The sequence below is a fragment of the Asparagus officinalis genome, chromosome 7 (genome assembly GCF_001876935.1).
Source record: "Asparagus officinalis chromosome 7, Aspof.V1, whole genome shotgun sequence".
Taxonomy (NCBI): domain Eukaryota; kingdom Viridiplantae; phylum Streptophyta; class Magnoliopsida; order Asparagales; family Asparagaceae; genus Asparagus; species Asparagus officinalis.
In genome coordinates this window covers 82,289,778-82,310,809 of record NC_033800.1, presented here as the reverse complement: position 1 = coordinate 82,310,809, position 21,032 = coordinate 82,289,778, and the positions used below count along the sequence as shown (strand labels likewise).

General features: G+C 39.4%; 1 protein-coding gene across 1 annotated transcript; it reads right to left on the bottom strand.

Annotated features, from left to right (window-relative positions):
• Window positions 2,010–20,209, bottom strand: LOC109847442. Its single transcript, XM_020416670.1, has 5 exons — window positions 19,972–20,209; window positions 4,272–4,335; window positions 4,042–4,177; window positions 2,343–2,548; window positions 2,010–2,232 (listed from the first exon to the last, which is right to left on the bottom strand). The coding sequence occupies exons 1-5, from the start codon at window positions 20,207–20,209 to the stop codon at window positions 2,010–2,012; spliced, it is 867 nt and encodes a 288-aa protein (XP_020272259.1).

Sequence of the window (21,032 nt, the reverse complement as noted above, 5' to 3'; positions counted from 1 at the left end):
CAAGATCTCACGCAAGCAATAGGAGATAAACTACTATTGTGTGTAGTTTGAAAAAAGTTATAATTTTTTGATTAAAAATCTTATAAAAAGGCTATTTTCTTGAGTTTGTTGTAAACGTCTAAAGTTATAATGAACTCATCAAGGAAATCAACTTTCCACCCAAACAACATTTTCGTTTTATAGCTTTCAAGTTTAAATAAATATGAAACAAATAGTTATATTTATATACATATATATTCATTTCATATTTATCATCTTTATTTGGAAACTAATCTGTTTATGGATTAAAGACTTGTTTACACTATTTTATATCTTTTCTCAAATCTATTAATCTATTGGAAAGTGTTTCAAAATTTGTTTGGAGAATTTCATCAAAAATTATGTTTTGACGGTTTCGTATTTTTCAACCAGCTTACAAAATAAATAAGTTTTCACAAATGAGAAATGTAATTTAAAAAATTCCTTTTGTAACATGTTCATTTTCATGTTTATAAATATTTTCCCAAGTTTTATATTTTTTAGAATTTATTTAATATTTTTAAAGAGGGTTCAAAGTTGATTTTTACTGTTCATAACAGGCTGTGTGCACGTTATCAGTTGACTCACTACAATGATTAGTCGACTGATGAAGCAAAGCACAGATAGTGGTTTTTGTTTGCTCAGTCGACTGATAACGCATCAGTAAACTGATGCATGTAATTAGTCGACCGATGATATGGCTGTTGTACAGTAACAATTAGTTTCTAGATTTTGTTGTTTTGATATTTTTATTAATTTTTGTTGGGTTCTTGAGCTTGGCTCTTGTAACCTATATATAACCCTTTGCCTTAAACACTCCAATAACTTAAGAAAGTTTTAAAACAAGTTTTATAAGTGTTTAAGGGTGTTTAAGAGTTTTTCAAGTTTGTTTTGTGTGAAGAAGTTTTCACAAAGAAGAGTCTTACATTTTCAGTTTGAGGAATTCAACCTTATCCGTTCATCTACATCTCTTTATGATTTGAGAGAAGTTTTCTAAACTCAATTATCTAGCTTGTTTATACTTAAGTTGTCATATTTATATTTGCTAGATTAATTCGAGTTTGATTTTATTTATACTCATTGATTACACACACCCAAAGAAGAGTCTTACATTTTCAGTTTGAGGAATTCAACCTTATCCGTTCATCTACATCTCTTTATGATTTGAGAGAAGTTTTCTAAACTCAATTATCTAGCTTGTTTATACTTAAGTTGTCATATTTATATTTGCTAGATTAATTCGAGTTTGATTTTATTTATACTCATTGATTACACACACCCACTTAAGCTTAAGTATTTCACACATAGTATATTGGGATTATGAGATTGTATCTTTGAGTGTGGGCTTAACTTAGTTCTCATCTTTGTAATAAAGAACAAATCCTTTATTTGTGCTTATTTATTGAGATTACATTGTAATACATAAGTACACCGAGAGGAGTGTATGGTGAGAGACGGGGTCGATTCCAAAAGGAGTGGCGTCAGTAGTAAAATCTAGGGAGAGGTAGTAAATCCGAGCACTTGAGGAAGTCGACACGGGCTAGGTCAACACTTAGATGGTGTATTGTGTTATTACAATTGTGTGAGTTGTGAAAGTTTTCGATGAGCTAAAAAACTGATTGTGTGAGTTATAAACATTTTCGGTGTATGTTGAAAATCGGTTGTGAGTGTGAAGATTCTCCTCTTGCATGAGGAGCGGAGACGTAGGTCAAGGGTGACGAAACTCTGTGATCATATTATGTGTTTAAGTTTGCATTGGCGTATTATTTATGCTCATTGTTTATTATATTCTATATCGTCACTGTCTCATGTTTATATCGCCCTTAGTTTAATTGCATATCATTGCTCATATATCTTGTTATATATCATAATTACTAGGACATTATTAATAAGTTTTAATTTGGCATTAATATTGGATTAGATTAACATATACCCTATTCACCCCCTAGGATAATTTGACTATCTTCAATTATCTTTGGTGAAAGGTCAGCTTAAAACTTCAAATGGACTCCCAAAGGTACACTAACTATCTTCATCTCCATACTCACATTAAACCGTTGTAGGACCTTCTTCAAATAAGCCACTTGTGTCAAACAAATTATGTCATTATCTCTATCTTTGCCGATCTCCATCCCTAAAATGTGCATCGCTTCTCCCAAATCCTTAGTCTCAAACTCACTCGAAAGCTGAATCTTTAATCTATCTATCACGAATCTGGAAATAGAAGCAACCAACATGACATCGACATAAAGCAATTAATAAATGTACGCACCTCCATGCAACTTGTGATAAATACGTAAGGATCAAACTGGCTCCTAATGTACGAATGACCAAGCATAAACCCATCAAATTGCTTATACCACTGTCGCGGAGATTGCTTCAATCCGTATAGTGATTTCTTTAGCATACAAACCAATTTCTCCTTCCCTACAGCCCGAAACCCCAATGACTGAGTCATATAGATTTTCTCATCAAGATCGCCATAAAGAAATGTTGTTTTCACATTCAATTGATCCAATTCCAAACCATACTATGCAATCAAAGCTAGTAAGATCCGAATTGAAAAGTGCTTCACCACCGGAGAGAAGACCTCATTGTAGACGATGCCTTCTTCTTGTACATAACCCTTCACTACCAATTTAGCTTTGAACCTCATTAGAGTGCCTTCAATGCCCTCCTTCTTCGTATACACCCATTTGTAACCAATAGCCTTCCTCCTCTTTGGAAGCTCGACAAGCTCCCATGTGTCGTTCTTGTGAAGAGACTACATCTCCTCCTTCATAGCTTCCTGCTATAAATCAGCCTTTAAACTCTGCTTAGCCTCTCTGAATATAGTAGGAACCATCTCATTGATATTCTCCACCAGAAGTGCATAAGAAATGATTGTATTTGTATATCTAGCTAGCAACAATATGTCTCTCCTGGATCTTCGAACCGCAATCGAATCCTGAACCTGAGCCATCGGTCCCTATTTCTGCTCTGCTGAACATGTATCCTCCAAATCATCATTGTGCTCACCTAACATCACATCAGTCGGTACTCTAATGGATACGGTCTTATCTAGACAATGTGGATCTACATCAATCTCAACCACATGTGATGTCTCCAATGTCAGGGTGCCCTCCACCTGATGAGAGCTGGGAAGCTTCAAAACCGAAGCCTCATCAAAAGTGATGTCTCTACTCAGCACAATCTTCTTATCAACTGGATCCTAAAGTTTGTACCCTTTCATACCACGCTTGAATCCAACAAATACGACCTTTCTCGCTCGAGGTTCTAATTTATCAGTCTTGACATGATAAAATGCAGGGAACCCAAAAACCTTGAGCTGATTATAGTCGTGCACTGGCTCTCCCGACCATATCTCTATAGGGGTTTTCCCCTCAATCACAGATGAAGGCAACCTATTGATGAGGTGGCTCGCATATGAAAGTACCTCAGCCCAAAAGATCTTCTCCAAACCACTCTGCGATAACAAACACCAGACTTTCTCCAGTAAAGACCGATTCAATCTCTCTACCACCCCTATTCTGTTACGGCGTATGACTAACTGTGAAGCGTTTCTCTATGCCCTCGTCTCGATATAGTTGCTAAAAAGGGTCTGAAGTGTACTCGTCGCCATTGTCGGATCTCAACGTCTTGATCTTTATCTCAGTTTGTAGTTCTAATCACCTCTTCAACTCTACAAATATCTCTAGGACTTCACGCTTCTTCGCCATGGTGTATACCTAACAACACCTAGAATAGTCATCCACAAACGTAACGAACAATCGTCGACCACCAAGTGATGATATCTTGGTGGGTACACGTAGTCTAGGATACCCCTCGTCCTATGAATGGATATCTCGAACTTTACCTTTGTCTTCTTACTAAGAAGATAGTACTCACAGAATTCAATCTTCCCACTCTTGGCTCCCTTCAATAGCCCCTGCTTACACAGTGCCTGCAGTGACTTTTACCTGTGTGCCCTAGCCTGTAGTGCCAATGTCTGTTTATGTCTATCACTAAAATAACTAAAGCTACCTGGTCAATCTCGGTGTTCTCCTTCAGATAATAAAGATTCCTACTGCGGACTCCATTCATCACTACTAAAGATCCCTTAGTAAATTTTGCTACAGCATTCTCAAAAGTCACATTGAATCTCTTTGTCTCCAAAGCTCTAATGGAAATAAGATTCTTCTTCAGCTGAGGAATAAATCTTACCTCATTCAATCCACAAACAACTCTATCATGCATCCAAATCCTCACGGTACCTATCTGTGACGCCCCTATTTTCACTCATGGCTGCAGTCCAAGGTGAACTCAGAGATGTTAAACCTACCATGCACTCACATTGTGCAATAACAAGTTTTACCAATCACAATAATATCCTCTAGTGGGGTCAAATAAAAGCGTAGGTACAAAACAGGCACAACAAGTTTTACCAATCACAATAATATCCTCTAGTGGGGTCAAATAAAAGCGTAGGTACAAAACAGGCAAAGAAGTAGAACGACAATAATATATCCTCTAGTGGGGTCAAATAAAAGCGTAGGTACAAAACAGGCAAAGAAGTAGAACGACAATAATAGATATGATAAAGAAGATGATATCTCATAAATAAAGGTCATGTCTCAACTAAAAATAAACTGAAATACATTTAGAGTCTGCAATAACATATGATGTCTCAACATAAATTAAAACGGAAAGTCGAACTAAGGCTCATTGCCTTTATAAAATGGAAATAAACTCTAATTCTGAATAAAATTTAAAACTACAGTAGAGCCTCTAATAAATCTCTCGGGACGACGACTATGTAAGAACTCCGTCATCCTGCGGCTCTCCGGAACTCCGAGCTACCTGAAAGGGTATTTAAAAAAAACAACAACAAGAGCGTCAGAGCGCTACAACAAGATTACCTCCATCCGCCCCCAGGGGAAGGGCTGCTAGATGGAGTGGAGGCTCTATCTATTAAGCATAGTCTATCTAGATTTATTTTCCCCGTATCTAAGTGGGATTAACATTTAGAAACCTACAACACGAGACGTAGTACGTCGAGCAAAATAATTCAAACAAGGAAACCCTCATGTATATACCATAAGTCTCAAATTATAGATATCTAAACATTAATACTGAACTAAGAAAAGATAATCTAATGAAACCAATAATTGGAAATCCATAACACGAGACTGGTACATCGAGCGAAATAATCCAAACAAGGAAACCCTCATGTATATACCATAGTCTCAAGTTGTGAATCTCTAATCATTGATCCTAACTAAGAAGTAAAAAGGACAGTAAAAGAAATAAGATATCAACACATCGTATTTATAATATCTTCCACTATCACTAGAGAGATAGAATAAAATACTAACACATAATTTTGTATACTTTCAAAAGTAACATATCTCAGTCGTATAGTTCAATGATAGGTCGTATTCAAAATCGGCATCTGCCATACTTAGGCTATCAAGTAACTGTCTCAGTGCAATGGACTACCATGTAGGTATCCTGAACTGTGTACATGGCTCATTAGTCTCATCGCGATCTCAGTGCATGACATGAGTGCGGGACGGACTACCAAATAGGCATCCTAGAAATACGGCTCACGAGCCTCATCACATCCTAGTGCGGGACGGATGGCTAGATCAAGCCTCCTAAAATCTGACTCAATGGCCTGTACATATGGAATATCGACGCACTACCTCATGTAGTACTGAACTGAGCTCATCAACGATATCCACCTCATGTAAATCTTTGTATCTCTGGCATGTCGATGCACTATCCCATATAATATTGAGATATGCTCATCAACAACATTCAGCTCATGTATAAACCATATATATTTGGTATGTCGACGTACTATCCCATATAGTACTGAGCTGTGCTCATCAACGACATCCAACATGTATACGAACTATATCTAATTCAAATATGATAAAATCAAAATTTATCATAATCCCCTTAGGATTCTTAAATATATAACATAACATATTCATGACTAAACGTGTAACATCAAGAGGCTCAAAACTCCGCGAACGCACCTCAAAATGGCGCAACACAGCTCTACAAAACGAGAAGGAAAAATAGATATGATATCTATTAGAAAAACAAGCATATATTTCTTTAGGAAAACTATTTTTACAAATGGTTTTCTGTTTTATAAACTAGATTCACACATCTTTCAAATGACATAAGTTTGGTTCAATTTGGAGTTCATTTGTTATCTCAAATCTCTAGTTAAACATTATATATGTGCATCCGTTTTTCTGCAGGACATGTTGTTAGTAAATATAATATATCTTTCTCTATACAAACTCTTTTTAATAATGGTTTTCTGTTTTGAAATCTAGATTCACACATCTATCAAATAACAAAAATTTAGTTTATTTTAGAGTTCATTTGTTATGCCAAATCTCCAATTAAACTTTATATATGTGCATCCATTTTTTTGCAGGATGTGTTGTTAGTAAATATAACATATCTTTCTCTATACAAACTCTTTTTAAGAATAGTTTTCTGTTTTAGAAACTAGATACATATATCTTTCATTTGGCACTAGTTTGGTTAAATTTAGAGTGTATTTTCTATTTTGAAATCTTAGTTAAACATGATACAATTGCTGTAGTTTTCTGCAGAAAATATTTATTTAGTACATCTCTTAAAGTTCTCATATACAAATAAAATTATGAAAAATCCTAATGATCATGATCATGATACTATCATAAACAGTAAGAAAAAAAATTACTAATCTAACATTGGTTTATGTTTTAACATAAAAAATTTAACTTTTATCACATCATGTTAAGATTCAAGCATGGAAACACATATTCAACATCATATTAAACATCTAACTAGTTTTTTAACTATAGGGAAGGGTTTGAATGAATATAATCTTGCCTTAGATATCGTTCTAAGCCTCTAAAATAACCAGCAAGCAAAAAGAAATGCAACCAAGCCGTTTTCCCCTTGCTACACGTTGATGACCTCGCCCTCGTGTTGATATTTGCTTCAAAAAGAGCTCAAAATTCTCAACTTTAGGGCTAGGGATTCAGAGAGAGGAAGTGTAAGACCCTGTAGATTTTGATAATTTATATATGTGATTATTAGTGGAAAAAATAATATTTATTTATGATAAATATCTTTATGACATGGTTGTGCATAAAATCTAGCATTTTGAGATTATGATAATGTATATATACATCAGTTATGAGGTTGAGTTTGCAAATTTGCAAATCATAAGCATCAGAGTCGAAGAACTTAGTTTTCAGCTCATGAGTCGACCCATGACTGCCATGAGTCGACTCATGATATCAACTCCCATTGTCAAAAGTCTCTGCTGAGCTGACTTATTATCTTATGAGTCGACCCATGAGTCATGAGTCGACTCATGACAGTCATGAGTCGACTCATCGGGGGTTTTCTGGGTTTTGTAGATCGGGTTTGTTTGGGTTTTGGGTCGGATTTTAATTGTTCATATATATTCTCCTCCACCCGAAAACACCTCTTTTCATCAGTTCTCCCCAGAGAAACCCTAGCCTCCTCTCCCCTTCTAAACCCTAGTTCGTTTTTGGGCATTTTGGGAGATCTTCGGGGGATTTCAGCAGCTTCTTTTGGATTGCAGCGAAGGGGATCGTTCTTCATCACATCTGAGGTGAGTAACATCTCGCCCAATCCTTCTCCCATGTTTTTAACAGTTTACAAATGTTTTTCATGAGTTTTATTGAGCCTAAGACTTATTTTCAAGTATAAATCAACGTTCTTATTAGGGTGAATGCTAGAAATCATGTGTTTCAGATATTAAATCCTCACCAACGAGTTTTGATGAAAACCCAGATCTGGAAATTTATTTAAAGTATAACAAATATGAGTTTTTACCTTGATTAAATGCTTTCACTCATGTTTAGGAGTTAAAAGTTAGGTCTAACATGCTAATGTTCGTTTCTCATGCTATATATGAATTTATCACTGCCTCATAGTCTAGAATTGATAGTGATGGAGGTGAAGATCAGTATAAAGGGAGTACGAAACGAGATGGACGAGTTGCAGTTGTGAAACATCTAGTTTTTAGCCCGTGAGTCGACTCATGACTCATCATGAGTCGACTCATCAGGTTGAGGGTATTAAATTGTAGTATTTATGATTTCATCTACATATGTAAGATGACATTTTTCTGACACAAGCTTAGAGCTGTACAGCGTGGCACGTACAAGAGTAGAATATGTATACCTTTACTATTAGTATTCCATGGTTCATATACACAGTCCTCGTGTTGGACTATAATCCATTAAAGTCCTCGTGTTGGACTATAATCAATTAAAGTCCTCGTGTTGGACTATAATCCATTAAAATCCTCGTGTTGGACAATAATCCATTACAGTCTTATGTTGGATAATTGCTAAATCCTGAGTATGTTTCTTAACCGAGTTTGGAACACGACATATTATGTGAAGCTGGGACATGATAGCTATCTAGGCTGGACATGACATTTATTGTAGCTTTGACAGGTTTAAATTGTATCGGTAGAGATGGGTTTGTTTTCCTTTTCTTCATTGTTTCTTGTGTTAAGCCTCGGGTTTAGTATTTAGGGATTTACAATTTGAGATACAAGGTATATACATGAGGGTTTCCTTGTTTGGATTATTTCGCTCGACGTACCTATGCTCATGTTGTAATTTCCTAAGTACTAAAACCCACTATTTTTAGTATAAATGATCTTTTATTCTTATGTATTAACTGTATTTTCATATACAACGAGCCCTATCCATTGGGGTTGGTTGAGATGTTGCTCGCTAGCGCTTTGACGCTCGTTGTCCCTCCCCCTTTCAGGTAACGATCCAGGAGCCCGGAGAGTCGCAGGTTGAGGGCGATCCTTATTAGTGCCCGTTTATCCTTTTTATTAGATGTATTATATTTTGTACTCCACTTGAGACATTTTTAGACTTGAGAGATTTATATTCTAGAGTTGTAAAGACGGTGTGCCTTATTTCTTGTATCAGTCATTATGTACTTTGAGACATGTTGAGGTCTTCATATTGTTATTATTTATTTCAGACATTGACTATGTATTCCAGCTTATTTGGTTGATGAGATGTATTATATTTGAGATCTATCATTTCATCAAGTATTTATTGTAAACCCTTTCATTTGCTTTGTACCTACACCTGTTGTTGATTCCACTAGAGAGATTATGATTGTGATGGTGAAACATGTTATTGCACGGTGTGGTGCATGGCAGGTTTGACATTTCTAGTTTCACCTCAGACTGCAGCCTTGTGTGAACCCAGGGGCGTCACAGTTGGTATCAGAGCTCTAGTTCTAGTATCCTTAGGATCATCCTGTGTCGAGTCGTTGAGCTAGGTTAGAGTTTCTTAGGATTCATGTATAGAGTCCGCTAAGGATTTCCTAGTATGAGTGAGGACAGTATATGCGTATATCTCAAAATTTTGAGAAATTTTTTTTATGACAACTATTTTTGTTTAAAGTATATGTGTGAATACTATATGGTGTGAAAATCGTATTGTGATACATTATGTATGTATACATGTCTACTTTGACTCATGAACTTTTATTTTCTTATGATCAGAGAGAAATGGCAGGACGTGGCAGACCCCGTACTCGCAGAGCCGCTCAGGCAGAGCCCCAGCAGGCTCCACCAGAGCCACAGCAGGCTCCATCCGAGCAGGCGTAGGCACCACCTGAGCCACAGCAGGCTCCCCAGTACCTCATTGATCTCATGGCTCCTATCGTAGCTAGGATGGCAGCGATTGAGGAGCTTGTGGCGAGTCATATCGCGCCACCGACACCACCACCACCTCCAGTAGTTCCATCACAGGGGATACCAGCCGTCCCAATCAGAGAGAGAGACCCAGAGGTAGCACCTGCAGCTATTCCACCAGCGGTACTGGATAGAGCCACGGAGCAGGAGGCTTGGCTCCGCTTGGTAGAGAGGTACCAGAAGATAAGAGCACCGGAGTTCCAGGGCTCTTCAGACCCACTTGTAGCCCACAAGTGGAAGGGGGATGTGAGTAATGTCCTAAACATACTCAATGTAGACTCAGTTCAGAAGCAAAGGCTGGCATCATATAGTCTGAAGGGGGATGCCGGGAGATGGTATCGATTCCAGTTTCCATTAGAGCAGCGGATGATCCTCACTTGGGAGGATTTTGTTTACTTCTTTGATGCACACTATGTTTCTTCTATAGCATGGACTGGGAAGGAATTTGAGTTGTCCCGTTTGACTCAGGGGGACATGTCAGTTGCAGAGTTTGAGAGCAAGTTCATGGAGTTGCTGCATTTCACAGGGATGTGGCAGACAGGAGAGCGTCAGGCTCAGATGTTTCTAGCAGGGCTTCGCCCTAATCTTCATCGATACCTCATCTCGGGGAAGTTCTATTCAGTCCGGGAGGTAGCTGAGGCCGCCACCTCACAGAAGAATGAGACAGCTATGTTTCAGAAGGACAAGGAGGGAAAGACTAAGACAGGACAGATTGGAGACAAGGGGAAGAACAAGAGGCCCTTGTCAGGACATCATCAGCAGCAGCAGGGCCCTCATAAGAGGGGACCCCAGCAGGATCAAATGGCACATCATCAGCGCAAGTTTCAGGGGGTATGCTTTAACTATCGTAAGGTGGGACATAAGGCATCAGAGTGTCGTAGTGCACCAGCAGGAGCTCAGCAGGGCAGGGGTCTGAACCAGTAGCAACCGCGACAGCAGGGCCGAGGTCAGGGTCAGCAGGTCAGGCTTGAGGCACCGCCAGTAGCGCAGAGGCCAGAGGGACAGGTTCGAGTAGTCCAGGAGGCTCCCCAGAGGTAGATTGTCCCGTATTTTCCAGCACCCATGGTAGAGCAGTCTTCAGTACCAGGAAGAGTATATGCAGTAGTTCCTCGTGATCATGGTGCCAACGGTGCAGTTGTGGAGGGTACGTTCCTCGTGAATTCCTTTCCCGCCCGTATTCTTTTCGATTCGGGAGCTTCGCATTCTTTCATTTCATATGCTTTCATAGTTAGACTCCAGCTCGTAGCTCATTTGTTAGAAACCCCTTTATCAGTTTCCACCCCTCTAGGAGAGGTATCGCTTCTGGAGAGCGTTTGTAGGAGGTGTATTATCAGTTTAGACGAGTCCGAGTTCATAGTCGATCTAATAGTTTTTCATATGTCCCAGTTTGATGTCACCCTTAGTATGGATTGGTTGTCATCCTACCATATTAGTAGCGACTGTTTTGCAAAGATAGTCAGATTGCGAACGTCCGATGGGTCCGAGATGATTGTGGCCACTTCTCAGGGCAATCGCTTTGTGAAGTCGTTTCTAGCGTTCATCGATGAGGTGATTCGACGGGGTCAGAGTTTTGATTTATTGGAGACTAGAGTTGTCTCGGATTATCAGGATGTCTTTCAGGACATACCTGGGTTACCTCCTGTGAGAGAGGCTGAGTTTTGTATTGAGTTGCAGTCGGGCACAACCCTGATATCCCGCGCACCTTATCGCATGGCACCAGCTAAGATGAGGGAGCTTCAGACCCAGTTGGATGAGTTGTTGGCTCAAGGATTTATTCATCGGAGTCATTCCCCATAGGGCACACCGGTTCTCTTCGTGAAGAAGAAGGACGGTAGTATGAGATTGTGTATAGATTATCGGGAGTTGAACAAGGTCACTATCCGGAATAGGTATCCACTACCTAGGATTGATGACTTGTTCGACCAGTTGCAGGGAGCACAGTTCTTCTCGAAGATTGATCTTCGTTCTGGTTATCATCAGTTGCGCGTTCGGGAGATGGATATCCCCAAGACCGCTTTCCTCATGCGATATGGATCTTTTGAGTTCTTGGTCATGCCATTCGGACTGACCAATGCACCCAATGTATTCATGGACTTGATGAACCTGGTTTTCCGTCCCTTCTTAGATCAGTTCGTGATTGTTTTCATCGATGACATCCTTATTTATTTGAGATCGGAGACAGATCATGAGCAGCATCTCCGATTAGCTTTGCAGACCCTATGGGAGCACTAGTTATATGCCAAGTTCAGCAAGTGCGAGTTTTGGATTTCAGAGGTTAGATTTCTCAGCCACATCATCAGCAGAGAGGGCATATCAGTAGACCTAGCTAAGGTTACAGCAGTGCTTGATTGGGAACCGCCGAAGATGATGACGAAGATTCATAGCTTTTTGGGTTTAGCAGGTTATTACAGAAAGTTCATCCAGGACTTTTCAAAGATTTCGACATCAATTACATGCCTTACGAAGAAGGGTGTGTAGGCTGTCTAAAAATCACAATGGATAGCTGATCCCCATCAGGCTATAACAAAGAAAGTTACAATCAGATGACTTTCTTATTACCCAACAAAAAGCTACAATCGAGGGACATCCCTATGAACCATGAAGAAATCGAGAGGTAGAATTCATCCCTACAGTCGAAACACAAGTGGCTACGTTCCAAAAGACGAAGCACCGCAATCATTGCATCCTCAGCTATCAACACAGTTCTATGTTTGAGATGATAGATCCTGATGGCTGCGACAACAACATGACTAACATCATATTAGCAACTATTAGAGATGCTGATGAGCAGTGTAATGATTTTAGAAAAGCAAGAAGGTCTAGAGAACTGTGGACAAATATTCGACATGCTGAGAAGTGCAAAGCCATGCAAAGAGATAGAGCGTTATTGAGATGCCTCAATTGTCACAAATGGCCTGAATAGGACCTTCTTGAATGGTCATTGGTGTCATCCATATATAAAGACAGACAAAACGCAGCTTAAATCAGCCGCTGAACGCAGCTTAAATCAGCCGCTGAACGCAGCTTAAATCAGTCGCTGAACGCAGCTTAAATCGCCACAGAATGCAGCTCTAGACCATTGCCCAACACAGCTCTATACCGCTGCCCAACGCAGCTCCAATCCGCTGCCAGACGCAGCTCTAACCGACGCCAGACGTAGTTCTACATCACAGAACGCAGCTCTACATCGCTGCAGAACGTAGCTCTACGTCGCTGCAGAACACAGTTCAAATACGCTGCAGAACGCAGCTTCACATCGCTACACATCGCAGCTCAATATCGCTGTAGAACGCACTTCCAGATGCTGCGTTCAAGCGCAGAATCTATGCCAGAACGCAAGTCAAAGTTCTGACTTGTTCAAACACGATCAATGCAGTTTCGAAAACAGCTCTTCACCCACGATCTGAGGAGTGGTTTATGTGGGTTGTTACAACCGATTAATGAGACAACTAAACCCTCATTTAGGAGCAGATTATGGGGACAATTACACCCCTAATCTCTCTATAAATATCAACAAACTCAACAGAGTTAAATGTTGGATTTTTGGAGATCGGATTCAGATAGTGAGAGTTGAAGGATCAACTCCTTACACAGTCTGGGGAATCATCATCAACTGAGGATTCCAGACACTCAATACTTGGCTTATTAACCGAATTATTTTCGGTTCAAACAACTCTTTTCATATCAGAGTTTGTTACTCGTTCTGAGCTATAATACTCGTCAAGAGTTATCAATCAGGTAAGTCAGTTGTTCCAGTGAATTGAAATTTTCGGATCGTCAATGAGAAGCAAACTCGACGCGAGCATTCGAGGGAGGCATCTCATCGCCACCGTGAAGAACCCAGTTTTAAACAAAGGGAAAAATCTAGATCATTCTCTTCTCTTTTATATTTAGGAAATCCAATTGTAATCGAGAGTTGAGAGATTTGTAAACATTCTTTTTCTAAACAGTTAGAGAGAATAAAATCAAATACAATTCTTTCATTCATTTTCTTATTGCAAATATTCCACAAACAGGGTGTACAGTTTATTTGGAGCACAGAGTGCCAGGAGGCCTTTGATACATTGAAGGCTAAGTTGACTATAGCACCGGTTTTGACTATTCCGAGCAGCGACAGGACATGCGTCGTCTATACAGATGCATCTTTGGTAGGATTGGGAGGCGTTCTTATGCATACTCAAAGAGTAGTAGCTTACATCTCACGGCAACTGAGAGTGCATGAGCAGAACTATCCTACTCATGACTTGGAGTTAGCAGCAGTGGTATTTGCACTGAAGTCATGGATGCACTATTTGTATGGAGTGCAGTTTGAGTTGTTCACAGATCATCAGAGTCTGAAATATCTTTTTTCTCAGAAGGAACTCAACCAGAGACAGCGGAGATGGATTGAGTTTATCAAGGACTACGAGTTCGCGATTCAGTATCAACCCGGGAAGGCAAACGTCGTAGCAGATGCTTTGAGTAGGAAGCGTCGACATCGGGTTGCGGCTTTGAGGTGTTCATTGTATAGAGATCTTCTTACCCTTAGCCGGTTTGATTTTAGACCTGAGAATGGTGGTACCAGTGTATTTTTGGGAGCTGTGTCAGTGCAGCCATCTTGGAGTGACAGAGTTGTTAGAGCTCAGTTGGGAGACTCTTGGATCCAAATCCGTAAGGAGGAGATTTCCAAAGAGCCTAAGGCCGATTGGACCATTAGAGCAGATGAAGGTCTACGGATGAAGGGTAGATTAGTTATGCCAGCCAGTGCAGAACTGAAGAAGGAGTTATTTGATGAGGCGCACCGTACTCGGTACACAGTATATCCAGGGACGACCAAGATGTACAAGGACCTGAAGAGACATTTCTGGTGGAGTGGCATGCGAAGAGAGATTTCAGAGTATGTGGCTAAGTGTTTTACTTGTTAGCAGGTGAAAGCAGAGCATCAGAGACCGGCAGAGACACTTCATCCGTTGCCTATTCCAGAGTGGAAGTGGGCGGGCATTTCTATGGACTTTATTATAGGGTTGCCAAAGTCGAAGAAGGGGAATGATTTGATTTGGGTGATAGTGGACCGGTTGACGAAGTCAGCACATTTTATTCCAGCGAGGACTACTTATACTGTCGAGACATATGCGAGGATCTTCGTTCGAGAGATAGTTCGACTTCACGGAGTTCCGGACACGATCGTGTCGGATCGAGGATCAGTATTCACTTCACATTTTTGGAGGAGTTTCCAGGACTCGTTTGGCAGCAGACTATCTTATAGCAGTGTATTCCATCCATAGACGGATGGTCAGACGGAGAGGGTGAACCAGGTGTTAGAGGACATGTTACGGGCTGGTGTCATTGACTTTCAGGGCAGCTGGGAGGAGCATATTCCACTGATAGAGTTCGCTTATAACAATAGTTATCAAGCGACGATCGGTATGGCTCCGTATAAGGCGTTGTACGGCAGACCCTGTAGATCACCGATATGTTGGGCAGAGCCGGACGATAGCTTGATGCTTGGACCGAAGCTTAGCAGACTACTGAGAAGGTAGCATTGATCAGGGAGCGGATTCTAACCGCTCAGAGTCGACAAAAGAGCTATGCAGATAAGAGGCGAAGACCCCAAGAGTTTTAGATTGGAGATTTGGTTATGATGAAGGTATCGCCTATGAAAGGCGTACAGCGATTCGGGAGGCGAGGGAAGCTTGCACCGAGATATATTGGACCATTCCGGATTTTGGAGCGAATTAGACCTGTGTCATACAGACTAGATCTTCCAGCTTCTATGTCTAGTATACACAATGTATTCCATATTTCTATGCTCAGGAAGCACTTGCATGATGAGGAGCAGCAGCGAGTGTTGGATGCACCGGAGATTGAGCTTCGGGATGATTTGATTACTATTGAGATCCCAGTGTCAATACTTGCTAGAGAAGACAAGAGACTCAGGAACAAGGTGATTCCATTGGTGAAAGTTCAATGGAACCGAAGTGGAGTTGAGGAAGCTTCTTGGGAGCGCGAAGAAGACATGCGACACGACTACCCACAATTGTTTGAGCAGGTAAGTTAATTAAAGTATTTATGATGTGAATTCTTACTTGTATATTTATATATGTACCTTGATACTTATATTTAACACTAGAATGAGGGTATTTTCACTTAATTCCTAATCTTTCGGAACACATGGTATATACATGGGGGGTTTCTTGTTTGGATTTTTCGCCCGACGAGTTCCATTAGATTAGGGGTTGAGTAAGAATATTACCATTTTAGATCGTTAAGTATAAATATCACTAAATGCTTATCTAGCGGTTAATATTGCGAGATGTGTATGTGTGCGGGTTAGATTAGACCCTTGTCGTGCTTTTCAAGTACCTTTATGAGTTAGATATGATTTCTGAATTTCGATGACGAAATTCTATTAAGGGGGGAAGAATGTAAGACCCTGTAGAATTTGATAATTTATATATGTGATTATTAGTGAAAAAAATTATATTTATTTATGATAAATATCTTTATGACATGGTTGTGCATAAAATCTAGCATTTTGAGATTATGATAATGTATATATACATCAGTTATGAGGTTGAGTTTGCAAATTTGCAAATCATAAGCAACAAAGTCGAAGAACTTAGTTTTCAGCTCATGAGTCGACCCATGACTGCCATGAGTCGACTCATGATATCAACTCCCATTGTCAAAAGTCTCTGCTGAGCTGACTTATTATCTTATGAGTCGACCCATGAGTCATGAGTCGACTCATGACAGTCATGAGTCGACTCATCGGGGGTTTTCTGGGTTTTGTAGATCGGGTTTGTTTGGGTTTTGGGTCGGATTTTAATTGTTCATATATATTCTCCTCCACCCGAAAACACCTCTTTTCATCAGTTCTCCCCAGAGAAACCCTAGCCTCCTCTCCCCTTCTAAACCCTAGTTCGTTTTTGGGCATTTTGGGAGATCTTCGGGGGATTTCAGCAGCTTCTTTTGGATTGCAGCGAAGGGGATCGTTCTTCATCACATCTGAGGTGAGTAACATCTCGCCCAATCCTTCTCCCATGTTTTTAACAGTTTACAAATATTTTTCATGAGTTTTATTGAGCCTAAGACTTATTTTCAAGTATAAATCAACGTTCTTATTAGGGTGAATGCTAGAAATCATGTGTTTCAGATATTAAATCCTCACCAACGAGTTTTGATGAAAACCCAGATCTGGAAATTTATTTAAAGTATAACAAATATGAGTTTTTACCTTGATTAAATGCTTTCACTCATGTTTAGGAGTTAAAAGTTAGGTCTAACATGCTAATGTTCGTTTCTCATGCTATATATGAATTTATCACTGCCTCATAGTCTAGAATTGATAGTCATGGAGGTGAAGATCAGTATAGAGGGAGTATAGAACGAGATGGACGAGCTGTAGTTGTGAAATATCCAGTTTTTAGCCCGTGAGTCGACTCATGACTCATAATGAGTCGATTCATCAGGTTGAGTCGACCCATGACTATCATGAGTCGACTCACGAAGTCTTTTCCTGTTATCATAAGTTTCTGCTGAGTCGACTCGTAACTGGTCATGAATCGACCTATGAGACATGAGTCGACTCATAACTGAACATGAGTCGACTCATTGAAGTTTTTCCTATTTCGTTTGTGTTTTTGCTTGATCACCTATTGTGCTTATACTTTCATACAGTGTTCATATAAAATCGAGGGTACTATTTATCATTTTTGAATATGAGAAGTTGCCTTGTTTATCGGATATTAAATTGCAGTATTTATGATTTCATTTACACATGTAAGATGACTTTTCTGACACAAGCTTAGAGCTGTACAGCGTGGCACGTACAAGAGTAGAATATGTATACCTTTACTATTAGTATTCCATGGTTCATATACACAGTCCTCGTGTTGGACTATAATCCATTAAAGTCCTCGTGTTGGACTATAATCAATTAAAGTCCTCGTGTTGGACTATAATCCATTAAAATCCTCGTGTTGGACAATAATCCATTACAGTCTTATGTTGGATAATTGCTAAATCCTGAGTATGTTTCTTAACCGAGTTTGGAACACGACATATTATGTGAAGCTGGGACATGATAGCTATCTAGGCTGGACATGACATTTATTGTAGCTTTGACAGGTTTAAATTGTATCGGTAGAGATGGGTTTGTTTTCCTTTTCTTCATTGTTTCTTGTGTTAAGCCTCGGGTTTAGTATTTAGGGATTTACAATTTGAGATACAAGGTATATACATGAGGGTTTCCTTGTTTGGATTATTTCGCTCGACGTACCTATGCTCATGTTGTAATTTTCTAAGTACTAAAACCCACTATTTTTAGTATAAATGATCTTTTATTCTTATGTATTAACTGTATTTTCATATACAACGAGCCCTATCCATTGGGGTTGGTTTTGATATTGTTCGCTAGTGCTTTGACGCTCGTTGTCCCTCCTCCTTTCAGGTAACGAGCCAGGAGCCCGGAGAGTCGCAGGTTGAGGGCGATCCTTATTAGCGCCCATTTTTCCTTTTATTAGATGTATTACATTTTGTACTCCACTTGAGATATTTTTAGACTTGAGAGATTTATATTCTAGAGTTATAAAAGAGGTGTGCCTTATTTCTTGTATCAGTCATTATGTACTTTGAGACATGTTGAGGTCTTCAAATTGTTATTATTTATTTCAGACATTTACTATGTATTCCAGCTTATTTGGTTGATGAGATGTATTATATTTGAGATCTATCATTTCATCAAGTATTTATTGTAAAACCTTTCACTTGCTTTGTACCTACACCTGTTGTTGATTCCACTAGAAAGATTGTGATTGTGATGGTGAAACATGTTATTGCACGGTGTGGTGCATGGCAGGTTTGACATTTCTGGTTTCACCTCGGACTATAGCCTTGTGTGAACCCAGGGGCGTCACAGGAAGAGGGGCTGCTAGGGTTTGAAACTCTGATGTAAGGATGTTAATTTTTGTGTAAACACATGTTTATATATATGCAAACCCAAAATAAACCCGTTTGATCCGAACCAGGAATCCTAATCTGATTAGAAAAATGACCTTCGGTATTTTGGCCATAACTTTCATGTACAACCTCGGAATGAGGTAATCTAAGGCTTGTTGGAAATATCTTGAAGATACCTACAACTTTTGTTTTTTAAGTTTTTCTAAATTCTAACTACATCTATGAGACAAATATAAAATCTCTTCACTAGTCATAAATTTTCAGATTTATACATCGAGCATGAATTGTGCATTTGCTCTTATATATATACATATATACATTGAATTGATCTCAAACCAATTCCTAGCATACTCAAATATCATAATATATTATTTATAAATATATAACATATTTATTATTATTTATCACAAAATATTTAAATTTTTGGGGTTTTACACTATCCCACAAATGCCACATGATTGATCGTTTCCCATGACCATCACACCCCCATCGAGTTTCTCGAATGATGCAAACCAATCTCATCAGGGAGTCACATGATAAGTAGCATCGGAATCCAACATCCAATCTGATGTATCTGTATGGTTCACTTCTGGAGTAATCAATAGTAAAAATCAGGAATCATCTGAATCATCACCTCTAGCGACGTCCACCATATTGGCCTTCGGGCCCTTCTTCTTTCTATTCTCCTTCTCTTTGAGCTTTGGACAATCTCTCTTTCATTGTTCTTGTTCTTTACAGAAAGCACACTGGTTCTTCGCTAATTGGTAGTGGCCTCTAGACTTTGACCTACCTCTATTATCACCTCTTGGATATGGGCTCCTTCCTCTCGTTGACAAGGTTTCTCACAAAGTACTAACTCTGAAAGTCTCTTTGTCCTTCCTTCTCAGATCGTAATTTGTCAACGTATTAGTCACTTCACTATAGGTGATGGAAGATCTACCGTTCAACAAAGTGAGCACGAATGTATCATACTCCTCATCTAGTATGGATCCTAACAAAATAATCAACTTGTACTCATCTGATACCTTTTCATCCATATTTGCTAATTCTGACAACAACTTTGTGTAATTGTTCACATGAGCCGCAAGTGAGATACTCCTGGATATCTAAAATCTGAACAATCTTTGCAGCAAGTGTAAACGGTTCTTAACACTCTTCGTAAGATATTTATTATTGAGAATCTCCCACTTCTTTATCGCAGACGTCGCAGCAATCACATTGTATTTTAACTCTTGTTCTAAACAAGATCTAATTACCCCCACAAGCGTTCTGATTCATCTTGTCCCATATCACCTCATCATACTTCGATGAGCTCTCATGGACCATGATGGTCTCTTCCAATTTTTGAGCATTCAGTGCATCTTGCACATTACTCATCCACAAACCAAAGTTGATTTTACCGTCATACTTCACAACACTAATCTTTGTATTATGAAGTGCAACTTGAACTATACTCGTCATCACCTTGCTGCTTTCACCAACTTCTTCTCCCATTGTAAACTAACTCCAATTGTAAAGAAAGATTCAAAATTTGATAGAATTGAGAAATTACCTAACTGAACCCTAGAGGATTCCAACATGATCTCTTAACCACATGAGAAAAGCGAGATCTTCAACGGTAACTCCGTAACGCTATCTTCACCGAAGCGTAGATCTGCAAGAACCAAGCTTCCAACAACGAATCTTCCTCCACCCAATGTAAAACCCTAGATCTAAAAATCTGAGTTCTGGTACCACTTGTCGTGCGCCGTACGAAAGCGTGCTCGCGAACCAAACGAGTCGGCGTGCGATGAGAGAAGAACCAAACAAAACACGAGTCCAATTCAGAAAATAACGACCAAAATCACACACAAACATAGAGATTTATGTGGTTTGGCAAATTGCCTACGTCCACAAGGAGAGGATGGGGAGATTTTACTATATGGAGGAGAAATAATGGGTTACAATCTCTCAAACAACTCTTAAAATAACCAAACAAATGATCTCACACTCCCTCACAATAATCTCCCTCTCAAAGTGCTCAAAAGAACCCAAATTCTATGTTCAAACTCTCTCAATTAACCCTAGAAACGTGTGTTTCTATTTATAACAAACCCAATCCAAAACAGCGTGGGAATCTAAAAACGAGTCTGCCACACTCGGGTGTGACACACACCACACCCCTGACAACTAGACAGATTCTGCCACACCTGGGTATGACACGCACCACACCTAGTCTGTTGAATTTTTACGTATTTCAACACTTTGAACAATTCGACGCCGTTTTCTACAAACTACTGTTGACTCTGGTCATTTTCGCAGGTTGTAATATGTCAGG

Bases quoted from the DNA above. Each gene is read 5' to 3' on its own strand.
- LOC109847442 (XM_020416670.1), bottom strand. From the start codon at position 20,209: ATGGGAGAAGAAGTTGGTGAAAGCAGCAAGGTGATGACGAGTATAGTT. The intron at 4,178-4,271 runs GTACCGTGAGGA...TATTTCCATTAG, and splicing joins AATAGGGGCGTCACAGATAG to AGCTTTGGAGACAAAGAGAT. The intron at 2,549-4,041 runs GTAGCTTTAGTT...TTGATTGCATAG, and splicing joins AGAACACCGAGATTGACCAG to TATGGTTTGGAATTGGATCA.